Genomic DNA, 16506 nt, shown 5'->3' with positions numbered 1-16506 from the left:
GCATTATACCGACGCAGACCGTATTAACAGTTGCAATCTCGTATATTATCTATAATCCAATCATTTGACTCATTAAAACTTTGGACCCCAAAATTTGTTGATACAACGTCTGACATGGGAGAAAATGCTGATAAAGAGGCGATCACTGGTCTTAGCAGAAAAACACTTGTTTTTTTTAAGTTCTTCGAAGACGATATGTGTGTATAGGCTATAGCTATTTGATGAACATTTCGACGCCATTAATTTCTGAACACAGACGTGGAAGTGTGGGTAGGTATTGGTCTAGCGTATTATGATGGCAAAATATTGCATTTTCCATTATTTTTCACAATCATTTTCAGCCGCCCACTTTGCTCACTCGTATGATAGCAATAGTATTGCTTTGACCTCTCAAAATTCAGATTTTTAGCGATGAACTATTGGTACCCGATTGCTATTCTGTTCCTTCCAGCCAGCGTAAATAATTTTATCTTCCAGCGTAAAGAGTTTTATCTTATTATGGTAAATTGAAATACATCCTTACTAAAACCAAAGCTGAAGGGTGCTCCAAAACGAAAACCTCTTCAAACACCCTTAAAGCATAGAGCTATTACTGCTTAAAGGAAGAGGTACTTTAACTTTTATCTCCTCAAACAAAGGATGCCCATCCCGTATATCCTCCCGATCTAAACTAACCCGAGTATATCTTTCTTCTTGGCTTTTTAGTAATCTTTGTCGGTCTACTTCATGAAGTTTCACTTTTGAAGCTTTACATCTGACCGATCGAATGAGAGGTCTGCCCTCTCTAAGTAAACATCATATACTAAATGAATTCTATAACGGAGATAATAGGAAAGGAAAACTTATTGTTATTCTCCAAAATGAACAATAACTGGAAAAGGACGTCAAGAGGGGGTGTTTTAAAAATCGTCTATACACGGGCTGAAGAGACAAGGTTTTGAAGATCTTTGTTTCGAGAGGGGCTAAAGGTCTTGAGGATGATATTGGTAAAGGGTTCTTTAGAGGGGATTGACCTCCTGTGTGGAAGGAAAGGGGTTATAAGGGGGTTTCAGCGTGAGGTCATTCATAGATCTTCTGTTCGACGCCGGGGGGAGGCTGAAGTCAAAGGAGATGCAACGCAGCGGGATGCGACCGGCTCAATGCCCGCGGGATCAAGCGATAGAGAAAAGCTTCTAAGAAGACGAGTATTGTCTGCTGAAACTGTTCGATATACCTTGTTACAGAATTAATATTTGTGACATGAATTGATTCTACAATAATACATTATCGAATCCAATACACTGTATTACAAAACTATGGTGTTAAAAGCAATAGTTATTGTTGTGAGAGGCATCATTGGGTGTTAAAAGTGCACTAGACAGTCATGACAGAGTTTAGAATGTAACACCAAAATTGTGTTGATATATTACACCAATGGATGTTGAATTAACACCTTCATTTAACACCAGTGTGAAGTGTTTGATGTAGTCTTTTCTCAGCACCAACCGGTATGGTATAATTTTACATGGTTTTATTGAATGTTCTTGCAGTTATTATTTTCAATCCAGCTAGGGGTAGAGCTATAGGGTATTTCATTTATTAAGTTCTCAATGAACAAAAAACTAATTGTTCTATACGACTCAACGCTCTCCTCTTCACATCCTCTCTCCTTCCATTATCACCTTCCCCTCATTTTTTCCATTTCCCAAATTTTTTTATTTTGGTTATAATAATGATAACCCCACTGTGTCCAACCAGATGGAAGTGATGAAAAGTTGTTTACTAATGAGCATGATCAAGACGATGGATGCCATTGGTACTCTTCTGATGTTTGAACAAAATAGAGATTTTCGATGATTGTTTTTTTTTTTTCAGATTACTTGATTGACGCTTTATAAAAAAAATGTTTTGTTCAAAGATAATGTTCTTATAATATCAGCAAGGCATACTTCAATTCTTTTCTTCATATAAATATCTGTAAGCCTACATTCCTATTTACATGATGCTTTGAGAGTAATTTTTCACATCGAAAATAGACAAATATTTTAAGATAATCTTTCTGTTACATCCCGACCCTCCCTCTCTCTCTCCCACTCATTCTCGTCCCTCCCCTCTTTTTCTCCTTTATCCCTTACCCCCCCCCCCCCCCTCTTTGCCCTTTATAATCATTCTCTCGATCTCAACCTTTTTTTCTTTCAATCACTTTTCTCATCTCAATATTATCTGGCTTCAGTCCTTTTTTCAATGATCATGATGATTACTATACATAATAAAAAAACATCTCAATTGAGCAAGGCTGTGGATATCTATATATAAATAAAAACATACGCAAACAATCTTGCTCATTGACTGGATTTTCATGATATTGTTTCGAACATTTAATCATGCCTCTTGTAACAAAGTTCGTAGATTTAAATATAATTTCACTTTCAATAACACAATACATCACAAAGAACAGGGGTCCGTTTCATAAAAGTTGTTATGATAACACATTTACAATGACAGTTAAAAGCAACTGAAATCCTTTTATCTGATTGGCTGATGGTAAATTTGTTATAGATATTGAGCATTTGTTATTATAACAAGTATTTATGAAACGCGATTCAGATAAATCAAAATGGCTTTCGTAAAAGGAGGATGAATATTAAAATTACTTGGGATCATATTTTCACGACAAAAAAGTTTTCAAAGTAATACTTTGCAAACTGCTGTTTTAAGTACATTTTAAATTCGCTTGAATTGTTGAACATTCTTGTTTACAAACCTTAGTTCTTAAATTCAAGTCTCGACCAACGTGATAACTATATGAAATGACAACACAATTTATGATCCTAACTAAGCAAGTAAAATTACATCGTAAATAATCACTATGATGCGTTAAGAGTTGTGCACAGTATACAGGCTAATTTTCAACAGCAAATAAGCAATCATAATTATCAGCAATATACTTTTCTCCGAAAAGTGCAATTATACCAAACAAGACTTTTAAAATATTAAAAGTATAAAAACGTCTTTATCAAATTGTATATAGGTGATGGTAATATTTTATGGAAATCGAATTAGCTAAAAGTGCCTTCAAATAATGATCTTTGTTAGTAAAAAAAAAAGCAATTTCAACATTTAGAAATAACATTTTTCAAAATAACCCAAGTATATTGTGGCCAAATCCGAATGGTTAAAGTCAACAATTTTTTTCTCTGGTACGTTTAATCCAATATTTTTGTTTTTGTAATAATGATGATTATCAAAATGGGTCATACAATATATCAGGCCAGACGTATTGACCAATCTCATTTATGATTAAACAATAGTCGCAAATAGTTGTTTTGCGGAAAGTGAAACAACCTTTCATTGATTAGTAAATGAAAATAAATTTTACACATCACTGAAGAATCAATACAAAAAACATAGACGAAGAAACAAAATATGAATCCGGGATGAGGTTACGTAATGTTGCGCAGACCACCTGCGCACAGGCCAAAACTGACAACAGCTGTTCGTTACTTCGCATGACCCCATAACGTACTTTTAAAAACTCATCGATTGACTTTGTTTTAACCAATATTTAAACGGAAATTGGCCTTGTCCTGCTATATCAAAATTTTTAAGCGATCGTTTTGTATAGATTTATTCGTTCGTTTAACACACCCAACGTTTGAAAACCAATGCAAAATGTATTTTTGGCGCCATCGCACTTTGGGATCGTACCAGTGAATGTACTTTAGTTTCGATGCACGACTAGATGCGAACAGAATCTAAAATCACAGGTCATCGACTGATTGGTATGACTCTCGTCGAAAATGATACCACAATCTGGTCAGAATGACTAGGTTCTCGTCCACTGTCGAACTAGATTGTATAAAACTACTGAATAAAATAATATTCTAATATAATTCATATCATTTTTACTTGATAATGAGAATAATGCTGACGCCCATACAGGCGCAGGCTATCTCGGCATAACTCTTTCTCCGCCCCTATATCAAATTTACCATAACTTAGATTAAGAAATTAATCTTGAAAATTTTCTTTTGCGTAAACCATGTTTCCATCTCTTTATTATCACCCTCTTTCTCACCTTTACATTATTTTCTATACCCCCTCCATCCCTCTCTAGATCACCTCCCTTTATCTCAAAGATTATGAAAAGAATGTTTTTTCTATAAATAAAATCATTTTCTGTACGTAACAAGCTTATTGTGCGTGGGTGACAACAGATTCATGTTTTTGCAACAAAAGGAAATGAAGAGAGAACTTTTTTATTGTGCCTATGTTTAATGAATTCTAATTTCCCAGTGAATCATATAATCTTAAAAACAAACTTCACAAGAATAGATCACATTTGGAAAACAAAAATTGTATACGATAAAGATTTGAAGGCTATGGCAGAAAAATACTGTATGTCAACAACATTTACCTACAAACTTTAATATTGCACTGAAACTTCCATTAAAACATAAATTAAACATGATACATTATCATAGTGACACTATATACCTATCACCAGTAAAACCCTTTCCGTCTACCCAACCCCCCTCCCTCTCCCTTCTGATTTGATCAACAGGAAAAATGATGACAAGTATATAATACTGTTTCCTGGAGAATTATGCAGAATGTCCTTTGCTTTGGATATTTTCAATTTTTATTAGAATTTCTCCACAATTTTCGAAGCTAAAACTTTCTCCCATCTCCTCCACATAAGGTTAAATATAGTCTTTGGTTTTGTGTGCTTTCTTGCAGGTGATATGTGATTGTATCAGGTGATTGCATCAGGTGATCGTGTCACGTGATTATGTCATGATGAGGAAGAGATGGCGAGTTTCTCACAGAGGCAGTAGATCATTCCACATTTCCCGCAGGATTCCAACATATCCACTGTAAATAATACAAAAAGAATAGCAAAATAAGTAATGATTATATAAATATTATATAGTCATACACAAAGTGGAAGTGATAGTGATGGCCGAATGAGGTTGAACATGGTATTGATATATCTTATTAAATTAATAATAATAATGATTATCAAGATAGTGACATGAATGATGATTATGATGATGATAATGAGGATAATACTAAAAATGATGATAATAACGGTAATTATAAGACATAATTGAGAGTGATGATATCGATAAGACTCGTAAAAACAAATTAATCAAGGCGTACACACTGAACCCCAATGTTTTATAATATAGTAGCATCACAAAGGGTGCTAATTAATGCAGTTTTGCTCATTTTGTGTACATTTAAGGGTGCAATTAGCTATATTAAGCACCACATAGGGTGCATAAATGAACCATATAATAAGGGGTCAAATTTGAACCTTTTTAATGTCAGGTATTATTCACCTCAAAAGGTTCAAATTTGCCTTTTAGGGAGCAAACAAGCATTTCTTGGTGCAAATTTAAATTTAAAAGTTGCATTTTTTCAACCTTTTCCAATAAGGGTGTACCCCCCAAAGGTTGGTATAAATGTTCCTTTTGGGGTTCAAAAATTTAATATAGTGGGTATAATTTTATAAGATGCAAATCAGTTAAAGAAAATACTCAAATTAATAGGTATATACAGATTTGACGTACAACTTACTTTTTCAGCACACTGGCGTGCCTTCTTTTTAATTTCTTTTCAACAGATAGTGGGTTTTGAAAATCGATCTCTTGGGAAGATAAATGCTCCCTGCACCCCGTTCCCCTCTCCGCCCTCCGCCTCGATTTATAATCACAAATCATTAAAAAAAAACAGCCTTTGCAAAGTTTACTCGAAAATGGCACGACCAATATTTTTATCTGAAAATATTTCCTAACTGCTCAATAACCATGTTAACACGTCTTACCAAATTTTGGCTGCAAAGGGGATGATTTCCTCACGGCGAGTGACAGACCTCCACCACTCCTCCCGTTGTACCCGTCCGATCCGGTCAGTCCAACACCATCACCACCACCTCCACCTGTGCCGCCACCGCTCCCCATCCCTCCGGGCGTACACTTCCCGCCTGTCGCGGCGGTCTCCATCCCGTGCGGTGTGCTGTGTTTCTTCTGCCGTGCCCGTGAGTTTTGAAACCAGACCTGTGTGACACGCTTACTCAGCCCGGTGATCTGGGCGATACGTTCGAGGTCCTGCCCATCTGGATTGCTATCCACGTTGAAGTTCGCTTGCAGGACTTCGAGTTGGTCCTCGGTGAAAGTTGTTCGGATTCGCTTGGTCTTTTGCTGTGGACGTTCGCTACCGCTTCCTTCACCTCCATACTCCGAACCTAATCGTGAAAAATGAGAGAATGATGAAAAAAATTATTGCATCCTATAAATACTGGAAAATATAAGCAGAAATAAGCAGTACAAATGCATCGTATAATCCTACAATTTTTTTAAATACAAAATCAAGTTAATTAAACTTAATTAAAATACAGCTAGGGTTCAGACAAGCGGCCAAACACTACCATTCGAACAAAATATAACTAAAACTATTTTAGATTATTTTGAATCATTACATTTCGTAAAACAGAGCACCTCGCTTCGAAGACTCTACTCTACGCTCGTGATCTAAAAACCAAAGTTGTAATGAGTCAATGATGTCACACACTCATTAATATTCATTACTTGGATGTATCTGAATATATATATATATTTTTTATTTCCCCTCAAATAATATAAAGCTTGGTTTGTTCCTTATGTAACATGTACAGTTTTTCAATTTCCTGCGAATCAGTAAAGAGATTTTTTATCACCAAAGTTATCAAAATCATATAGTATTTTGATATCATGATAAAATACAAAAGAACTTGTGAGTGTGTTACCTCATTGGCTCACTTATTTGCAAACAGGGCATAACCGATTTGTGAAAATAAGCAAAGTTCATCGATATCATAACTTTCTTATTTTACATCCGATTTTGATGAAATTTTCAGTGTTATTTTGTTGATTTTCTCTATTCATCCAAAACAAGTAGTGTAATTGCCCCGGGTAATTGTTGGTTGGACTGATTAAGGCAAACATATAGGCAGGGTATAGAAAGTTGTTTTTCCTCGTTTCTTTAGATGTACTAGGCCTATAGTATTCAAGATAAGTATGAAAAAGATAAAGAGAGGTTGCTAGGCTACAATAACGAATTAAGAATGGTATTGAAATGCATAGCTTCTCTGACGTCAAATAAAACCTTGTAATTTTTAAACTAAACAAACACACTGCCACGTTTAAGGTTCATCATGACATTATGAGCCTATACACACAACTGCGGAAGCAGAATGTTTACAGTAGGGGCTGTCATAACCCCCCCCCCCCCCCCTTCTCGCTGATAATTCTGAGATGCATCATTTTTTTAATGACTGGGGTGAAATTCAAACCCCACAAAGTTTCATTCATTATTTTGAATGCGAGAGAAATAAGCGACCAAGAGAGAAAATTGTGTGTCATTCAGTCAAGAGGGGAACTATAATTAGTGAAGACAGGGAGGCTCCGTTAAGATTTCAATCTCAACTCCAAAAATCCAACGTAACTTGCTTTTTCAACCAATCAGACGCGAGTATTTAGGACTGAATATGATATTTCAAATAAAAAGGAAAAATGTAAATAGTCGAATCATTTTAGACTTGTAGTAAACACATTGAGGTCAATAGTCACCGAGACTACTGTTATGAAAGTTGTCACAATATTATCAAAAACGTTACTACGACAAATGTCTTCTCAGCCAAGCAAAACAACGGAAAATTGTTAAATATATGACAACTTTAATCAGACGACAATTTTGATGAATCTCCGCCCTGAAAATTCATCATGTTGATTTGACGTAATCTGTAACCGGTTATATGGTTACTACATAGTTACTATGGTAACATGGTTAGCAGGCCTCAGCAGTCAAATAAAATCAAAGTTTGCATGGATTATGACAAAGTTACCATGGTAACCATAATCGTTCTTTATGAAACAGGTTTATATTAAAAAAAAACACGGTAACGGTATAGCGGTAACAAGCGCCCTGAGCACCCTCCAGAGTAGAATTTACTATTATTCATTTTTATTAGCCACGAATAAGAGCCTAATAAAAATCCTCATCAATCCGAATAGAATATATTTGGAAAATGATATTTGACAGAACAAAAGTGATTAAAATTTGAACGTAAACCCAATCAATTGAAAAACATGATAACAAAAGAAAGAAAGTTATACATAGTTAAACTCAAATAATAAGTAGATAGAAAATGCATCAGATTGAATTACAATAACAATCGTAATTTGGGGAAAGTGAGGAAAAATATTTAAATTGACCAAGAAAACTTTATAGACCTATCGCAGAGAAGTGAAATCACGTCCTGAATATATTTGTGAAATAAAAAAATAGAACATTTTGAAAAACAAGAATTAATCCAGCTATATGCACATACTCAGGGCCCTGTGAACGATTTTTTTTGCATGGGGTGCTAAAGTAATTTTGAGTGGGAAAAAGAAGAAAAAAGGTATTCACTACAAAATGAGGCTCGGTTTGGTCCCAAGAATTTGACTTAAAAAAAAGGGGGGGGTTGCACAACACAAAATGTTGGTCCTTTTCCTTACATATCGCCTATGGGGGGGGGGGGGGTTGATGCCTATGGAGAATAATACACGCAGCACCCCTGGGGAAATCTTGGGTGTGCTTCAGCATCCCAGCACCCCCACTTCCCAGGGCCATGATAATACTACCAATAACATTATTCCCAGATATAGCCCTCTTCCCCATCTTAATAAGCCGAGTTCCTAAATGATAGTTTATGGCGTTCATTGCTGGTTTTTGCCTTTCTTGTCTTGACGAATGTAATTACGATCATTTAGCAGTGATGTCTTAATTGCATTGGCCTTTACTAATGATCGTCTATTGAAAGATAATTCTCTAAGACGCGTTTTCTGACAACATTAAAATTACTGTAATCCCTGGTTTCGTTGAAGTGTACTGTTTGAATTTTAATTTCAAACGTATTATGCAATGTAATCATTCGTAACTGAGGTATAAAAATAGTTCTTTCATAATAAGTTATTTTCTTTAGAAACAAAGGGAAATTGTGGGAAATAAAACATGTAGGCCTATACACAGTAAAAACGATGTTTAAAATATTTATAACACTCTTTATTATGTGAATCTATATATGAATTAAAACACAAAGTTTAATTCTTAATATTCGATTCTCAATAAATTAAGCATGGGTATTTAGTCTTTTAAACATCTACTGTATAATAAGGTTCATAAAGTAAGCAACGTTGTAAAATATATGCTAATTCATAATACATTAAATAGGGATGCGTCAAAGCTGAGGTGAAATGACAGTTGCTGACTGATGATTACAACTCAAATGCAAGACAAAGTCAGTGTTCTATCTCCCTTTTTTAACTATATCCTAAGGTTCCTCAGATATGACCCAAACCTGTCAGTCTTCTACATGTTGTAGGTGCTATACCCACAACCACAAACATTCAAACTTTCTTGCCAATCAGATAAACTTCATAGCCTAAATAATCACTGCAAATTAATAAGAAATGCTTACCGCTTCCGTCTCCGTTGCTGCGGCATGTTGCTTCCACCAACTCGAGATAATGCGACTTGCACAACACCCTATTCTCAATCATGGCAAACTCTTCCCCCGTTGAGAGTTGTCTCTTGCAGTTGTCGCAAGCAAAGCAAGCAAGATGGTAGACGTGCTCCCTCGCCCTCCGAACCCAGTCGCTTGAATCGATGCTCCGAAGGCATCGGGCGCACTTGGTGCCGAACTCTCTGTAATTAAATACAAATAGGATATGAATTAATGTTAATTTAAAAGAAAACGTTGATTCATCATTCATGAGTGATGTTTGTATTTTTAGCAGTAAGAAATACAGCTCAGTGATTATTATGATAACCTCTTAATCGTTATCAGTATATCATTATAACCACCACCTCCGCCGCCAACACCATCATTATCATTACCATCATAATAAGTCATCATCATCTTCATCATCATCATCATAAACGTCATCATCATCATCGTCATCATCATTATCATCATCATCATCATTATCATCATCATCATCATCATCATCATCATCATCATCACCATTACCATCAGAAACGTCATCATCATCGTCATCATAAATTATCATGGCGATGATGATGTATGAGCACTTCAATCATAACAACCGCCGCCACCAACACCACCACCATCATCACCACCATAGTCATGATAGTAATCGTCACCACCCTCAACATCTTCATCATCCAACCTCTTCTCACCTGGAATAGCATCTCCTGCAGAATACATTCTGGTCCTTGAAGTAACAGCTCTGATGTGAACTCAGACTCTCCTCACATTCCAGGCATCGAAGACACGATGAATGCCAGCTAAGACCACGCCCAATCTTCAGTAAGAACCGATCAACTATAGGTTTGGAACAACCAATACATTTCTCAAATTTGCTCTGGAGATGAGGGAAGGAGAGAAGCAGGTGGGAGAGGGGGAGAAAGACAAGAAGAATGGAGGAGATAAAAGAGAATAAAAGGATGAAGTCAGATATTAACAGCAACAATGATATTATTCTGTTAATGAAAGCGATAATGATGGTGATGATGATGATGATGGTGCCGAAGTGACCATGAATCCAATTAAATACTTAACAAGTCAAAGAGATTTCAAAATACTTATATAAACATACTAAATTTTCTGATAATAAGATGGATCACAGCATTCGCATTTCAGAGCCATAATCATTTAATCTTACGTGTAGTGTTGAATTGAACAATCAAATTGCGTTAGACGACCGTTTTATTGTAATTGAAAGAAAGCGTGACAAATTCTTAACGGTCGTAAAACAAATATAAACACATCGGTTGGTTGACAGAGATAGACTATGGTACGAATTAGGTGAAGAGTGACGTTCAGGGATCAATAAAATACGTAAATCCAACTCAAACGCTATCATAGGGATCATGCTTGTAGATTCAATGCACAGATCAGTAATTGGTATCATGGGTATAGGCCTACTATTGTAAAATCAAAAACTTACGCAGGGCCTGCTGGAAGCCAGAAGTAGCTATCGTTAGAGTTATTATCATTACATCGTTATTAATATTGTTATCAATATTATTATCATTATTACTAATCGCAAGTAAAACAGGTGGAAAAGAATCAATTTTTGATGCAGTATTCATTTATAATATTACAATCGTCTTGTGTTGTATGTGATTTTTATGAATTTTGATGAAAGTGTGAAAATAAATTAAATTCAATCTATTCAATAGATTGAGGATGAAAGGAAAAAAGATCAGAGTATATAGATGGAGCATTGGATATATTTATTATACGGTCATACAATGTCGGGAAAGAACAAGAAATGCAAAGTTGTCTTAAAGAAAGATTTAAAGTCAAAATTAAGATATAATAATTTGTTTTATCATATCATAATCATACAAAACTACACTTTCGGAATTGGAATAATAAACTTCAGGAGATTTTAGGCTGTGGACAAAATAGTAGAAATGTATGAATATCGAAATGTTTAAATACTTTTTTTGCTTTGGTTTCAGTTCGTATTTGTGCGAGAACGATAACTCCAGTAATTACTCTCACACGGTTTCCCACTTGAGCAGTAATAAACGGTAGCCTTATTATGAATGAAATATGTAGTTTAGCAATCAGGATTATTAATTTTCTCGAGATTTTCACGTTCTTCAATAATTAGTTTCCTCTTATGTCATATCAGTTATGATGACAATCCTTCTCCTGCTAATTGTAAATTTTGTAATAGTTTGGTAGTAGATAATATTTTATGTTGAATTACACTTTAATTCCAAGGATTTAAAATTAATCCAGATCGGCTGTGAATAGTGACCAGTCGAATATTAGATTAAGATTCAAACCATTAGGATTCAAACATTATGGTAAAAGATTTGAATTTAAATCATTTGAGATTTAAAAGTTAATCCTAAAGATTAAAAATGAATTCAAAATTTGGCTGGTCACCATTGACAGCCGATCTGGATTTATTTTAAATCCTTCGAATTTAGATTGTATATTTTTAGTATCTATAATGCCAAAAACCGTAAACAGTGTTATGTTTGTTATGCTATGATTTTTTTTACGAATGATATGAATGTATGCAGAAGAGAAGAATATCTAATCACTTTCCTTTTGATCAAATTGAATTATAAAGGACTCCTATGTACCTTGATATTGAGAAAATCAATACACGATTACTGATCTAAGGAAAGCAGAAGTTCTTATAAAATATTAAAAGAGGACTTTTATTTATTTCCCCGAGAGTGGTACACTGTAAAAAATATTGGTTAAAATTTTAACCAGCACAAGGGTTATTCGATGTCCAACCAATTTGGGGCAGTATTTACCCAATGCGGGAAGCATATTGCCCAGTAAGGCTAAAAAATAAGCAGCAATTACTTTAGAATGGGCAAAATTTTCATCACACTGGATAAAAAAAATGCCCCAAAGAAATGCCCGATGTTGGTTGGGCATATAATTGCCCTCATGGAGCATTTTTACCCAATATTTGTTGAGAGGTATCAAACACAAGTCGGTGGCACTTAGCATTAGTTACACCCCTTTCAAATCATAGTTCAGCATCCTTTTGTGCTTTATCATACGAAATTATGTTTATTATCGACATATTTGGTATTAAATTAAAACCCCATGGTGATTTTAATATCTGAAGATGTGTTCCATTCGGTTCAGTTTTACATCGTACATTTTAAAAGATAGCCTGCAATATAAGTCATAAACTCAACTGACGAACTGTTAAAAATTTCGGTTTTTATTTTAACTACCGGGTCAAATCTGATCCAGATTTATTTTATTTAGTGTACGACTGATACGATATATAGCTATAAAAGTATATATTGATAATTTGACATATTCGAAAAAATTAAAGTGACTTTGTTGGTAAACATTTACTGACATCGAAGATTTATTTTAATTCTCATGTACCAGTTGTTTATTTGTCATTATATCTGTTCGTTTTGAAAATATAAAACAATTATCAGCCCTATAAATCTCTGTTATATACCGGAAGAGTTGAGTTAAACATATTGAGTTTCATTCATAATTTAACCGAAGTATTCTACAATATATGGAAGGATCTGATTGTGGTCTTTCAATTTATGAATTTGCAAAAGTTATTATTTATCTTCATATAAGAAAGTTTATGAAGATATTAAAAACGTTAGTACAAACAGGCCGTGGGCAATGTTGTTTGTTAATCAATAAATTTGTATAGTGTAGTTTTCATGATCTGTGTAGGAATGTACTAAATCAGCTTTCCGTTTCAAATAGTCATTTTTTTAATGAAAAGATAATTCCTACTGCATAACATTTAATTATGTTGAGACGTAAAACAATAAAGATGCTTATGTTTTCCTCGATGGTTATTTATTTTCTTTGGTAAGGTCTGTACTTCAGATCATAGGTCCATGTTCAGAGGATGGTTGTGTCAAATATTTTCAAATCCTGAATTGACCTGATTCAAAATGATATCCTTATTTTTGTTCGAGTTTCGTTTCACAATTCAATAACATTGAACATCAAAATATTGTATAGGGGTATTTTTTGCTGTCTATTTGAAATTTAGAATGACATGTACAAGATTATACACTACTCTTTGATTCAATCCTAATTTGAATTATATTATCATAAAATCATTACAATATAGATAATAATTTGCCAAATAGTTATAATTTTTCTTTTAAACATTATCACAATTCATATATATCTTTATCAAAATGATTTTGAAAGTAAATAGTTTAGCAGTCTACACACTTTTACGGCAAATTTGATACTTCTTCAAGGACAAAATAAAACGCACTGTAAAACCAAACCGACGAAATCTCTATTTCTTGTTCATTTTTCATTTGAAAGCATATTTCGAACCTGATTTGTCATGGTTTATAATCTTTGAGAATGTGATGAAATCCAAAAATATAGCTCTGGAAGTCATGATCATTATGACCATAACAGACCAAATGTCTTAGATACAAGAAATTGAGTATTTTCTGAGAGGTGACTGGACAATTTCAGGGTACAATGTAAAACAGTTTATAGGCCTATTAAGTATAGTTAAAAAAAAAACAAAACATACGTTTAAATAACATTAAAGAAAATTCTAGTTGGGGTTACAAGGAGATAAGTTAATAAACTAAAATGTTAAGGATAAATCGGTAGAATATGATCAAAAGAGGGGGTGGGAGAGAAAATAAGTGAAACAATTTTGATGCAGACCTCCGGTGTACATGGTGTATCTATGGACTTGGAATCCAGTTGACTCATCGTTTCCTGAACCGTCCCCGCCGCGGCCGCCGAGCCGTGCGTCTCAAGACCCATACAGACCCCCAGTCTCTTAACCCCAACTATTCCAAGTCAACGAAATCAGGTCCTTAAATTAAGATTCTCCTTAAGTTGTTGAAGTCCGAGAGATAAATCATTTGAGATGAATTACTGCCATCGTTCTTGTATGGAGAATATGCGTCATTCTTCTTAACTTTCCAAGACGAAATGGTGAAATGTATCTTTCTAAATTGTTTACGTTGGCGAACAATGATTGTAAATAAATAACTGCTTGCAATTTTTCACGAAAGTTAAGTATCCAATTCACAAAAAAGGACGGAAATGCGAAGATTTAAACATTGTTTCAAGAACATTCTACTGAAGAAAAAAAAGATGAATCGTCAGTCCCTAGTTCAATCCAAATCGCAAGATCACTGCATCGGGAAACGGGCCTGCAATTATTTATGACGACTGAATATGCGTGTTAAAACAAACGCATGTGTACATGGCATTCTCTATTTGCTTTTTGGTGGAATATAGCTCTTGAAATGGATTTATTGATGGGCTGATTATGTAATACCTTACGGAGAGGCGACACGGATTCGTCCGTTGACCGCTACGGCTGGAAGCTTTGATCAAGCTGGCGTACTATCGACTGGCCGTAGCTATCAGCTGTCGTGTCATCTATTACGCCTTCTGTTAGCTCTTGACCAATCGCTGGCCTGAAGTCCACTCAATGGCGGTCACTCTACTGGTCAGTGTATTCACACCAATAGCAAAACATTTTCCCTGGTATACACAAGTGTATTTTATATAGTGTACATTGAGTCGCTTTTGGGCATTAAGTCATGTATAATCCCATTTAAATGCTAGTTTGAATTATTACATCTCCATGATTAAATACTGCTTTGCTTTTATGTTTGGATGTATTTTGATTTTCATTTACATAATTGGTCCATAATCTAATATCTATCATTTTATTAAATGCACAAATTGTCATTCTTTATTGCGAATTTTGTTATGAATGGTTTATTGACATACATTCTGGTACAAATAAAATTGTTATGACGTTTTATATTTTGTTTGACCGGTTTTTTTTTAAGTACTGGATAGCTGTTGGTGTTTCTGAATGTTCTGTTACAAAATAACTTCATTACATTTCGGTTGCATTATTTACCGTATGCCTGCAGAACAGACAAAAATAAATTCATAACAAGAACATGATTCTAATTGAGACTAATTAATTTTGAATGGATCATACATACAAAAAGAAATTTGTACATATCATTCAGAAAGCAACTGATGTGAAAGATAACAAGTAAGGATAATTGCAATATATTCATGATATTTGTCGCTTTATATCATTCAGATTAGGTATATATAGTTTGGATGCAGTATTCGAGTGATGCCTACTTTCATCTTAGTTCATCATTGAGTATTTGATAAATGTGGATTTAATGCAATGCGGTCATGCAAAAACAGCCGAATTTTATTAAGAAATATTCCTATGTAAACCATCGCGATAATGACATGGCAATGTTTACCAGTACATTTCAAGGTTACTCATCATGTTTAGAATCTTAAATCTAAAGTCTCTTATACATTTTTTATAGGGAAAGTTCGTCTTAAATCGTAGGCATAGTGATTAAAATAAACGGAATGAATGTGAACTTAAGTGTTGCAGTTGACTAGGGCCATCCTTGATAAAAGCAAGTGTCTATTTTGAAGATCTTTTGAAGCGTGCCTCGAGATCCCCCGTCAATCTTGATCCACTTTATAAATGGGATTAAAGAGACAAAACCACACCAATTAATTGACACATCATCCCTCTAAAGGAACCATAATGCTTTTAAAAGAAGTCCCAGATCTAGCAAACAGTGGGTGGATCCTAGTGGAAGATGACCAGGGAACGTGGCTTTAGACGGTCAAAAGAACAACGGAAGGATTATCCTACCCTAATTCCTTGATCACTTCCAAGTCGAAGTGCTTTTGTCTTGACCATCGTACCTCTCAAAGGCCATCCTGTCGAACGAGGTGACTGACGGCTGGGAACTCATCCTTAACGTTCCAAACTTCATCTTAGTATTTATTGTGTGCTTCCCAATGTCGGAAAGTCGGAACTCTAGCATGCAGTTGGCTAGGAGTTCTCAGATCTTGGATTTCTTGAAGGTTCTTGTATAACCATCTGAAATTTTTAATAATTTGCACAACTTGCTTTTGCACAAAAAAAAAACAAAAAAAAACATCGCTTTAAGACACTTATA

General features: G+C 34.6%; 1 protein-coding gene across 1 annotated transcript; it reads right to left on the bottom strand.

Moving 5' to 3' along the window:
• Positions 1-2324: 2324 nt before the first annotated feature.
• Positions 2325-14900, bottom strand: LOC129278068 (LIM/homeobox protein Awh-like). The gene is made up of 5 exons (XM_054914285.2): positions 14198-14900; positions 10207-10391; positions 9485-9711; positions 5810-6229; positions 2325-4854 (listed from the first exon to the last, which is right to left on the bottom strand). Exons 1-5 carry the CDS (start codon positions 14297-14299, stop codon positions 4775-4777), a joined length of 1014 nt encoding a protein of 337 aa, XP_054770260.2. The 5' UTR covers positions 14300-14900; the 3' UTR covers positions 2325-4774.
• Positions 14901-16506: the final 1606 nt, after the last annotated feature.

This window comes from Lytechinus pictus, chromosome 15 (genome assembly GCF_037042905.1).
Source record: "Lytechinus pictus isolate F3 Inbred chromosome 15, Lp3.0, whole genome shotgun sequence".
Lineage (NCBI taxonomy): Eukaryota > Metazoa > Echinodermata > Echinoidea > Temnopleuroida > Toxopneustidae > Lytechinus > Lytechinus pictus.
This window is presented reverse-complemented; position numbering and strand designations above follow the sequence as displayed.

Excerpts from the sequence above, each read along its gene's own strand:
- LOC129278068 (XM_054914285.2), bottom strand. The coding sequence starts at position 14,299 with ATGGGTCTTGAGACGCACGGCTCGGCGGCCGCGGCGGGGACGGTTCAG. Across the intron at positions 10,392-14,197 it reads ATACACCATGTACACCGGAG|AGCAAATTTGAGAAATGTAT; the intron begins GTCTGCATCAAA and ends CCTCATCTCCAG. Across the intron at positions 9,712-10,206 it reads TGCAGGAGATGCTATTCCAG|AGAGTTCGGCACCAAGTGCG; the intron begins GTGAGAAGAGGT and ends ATTTAATTACAG.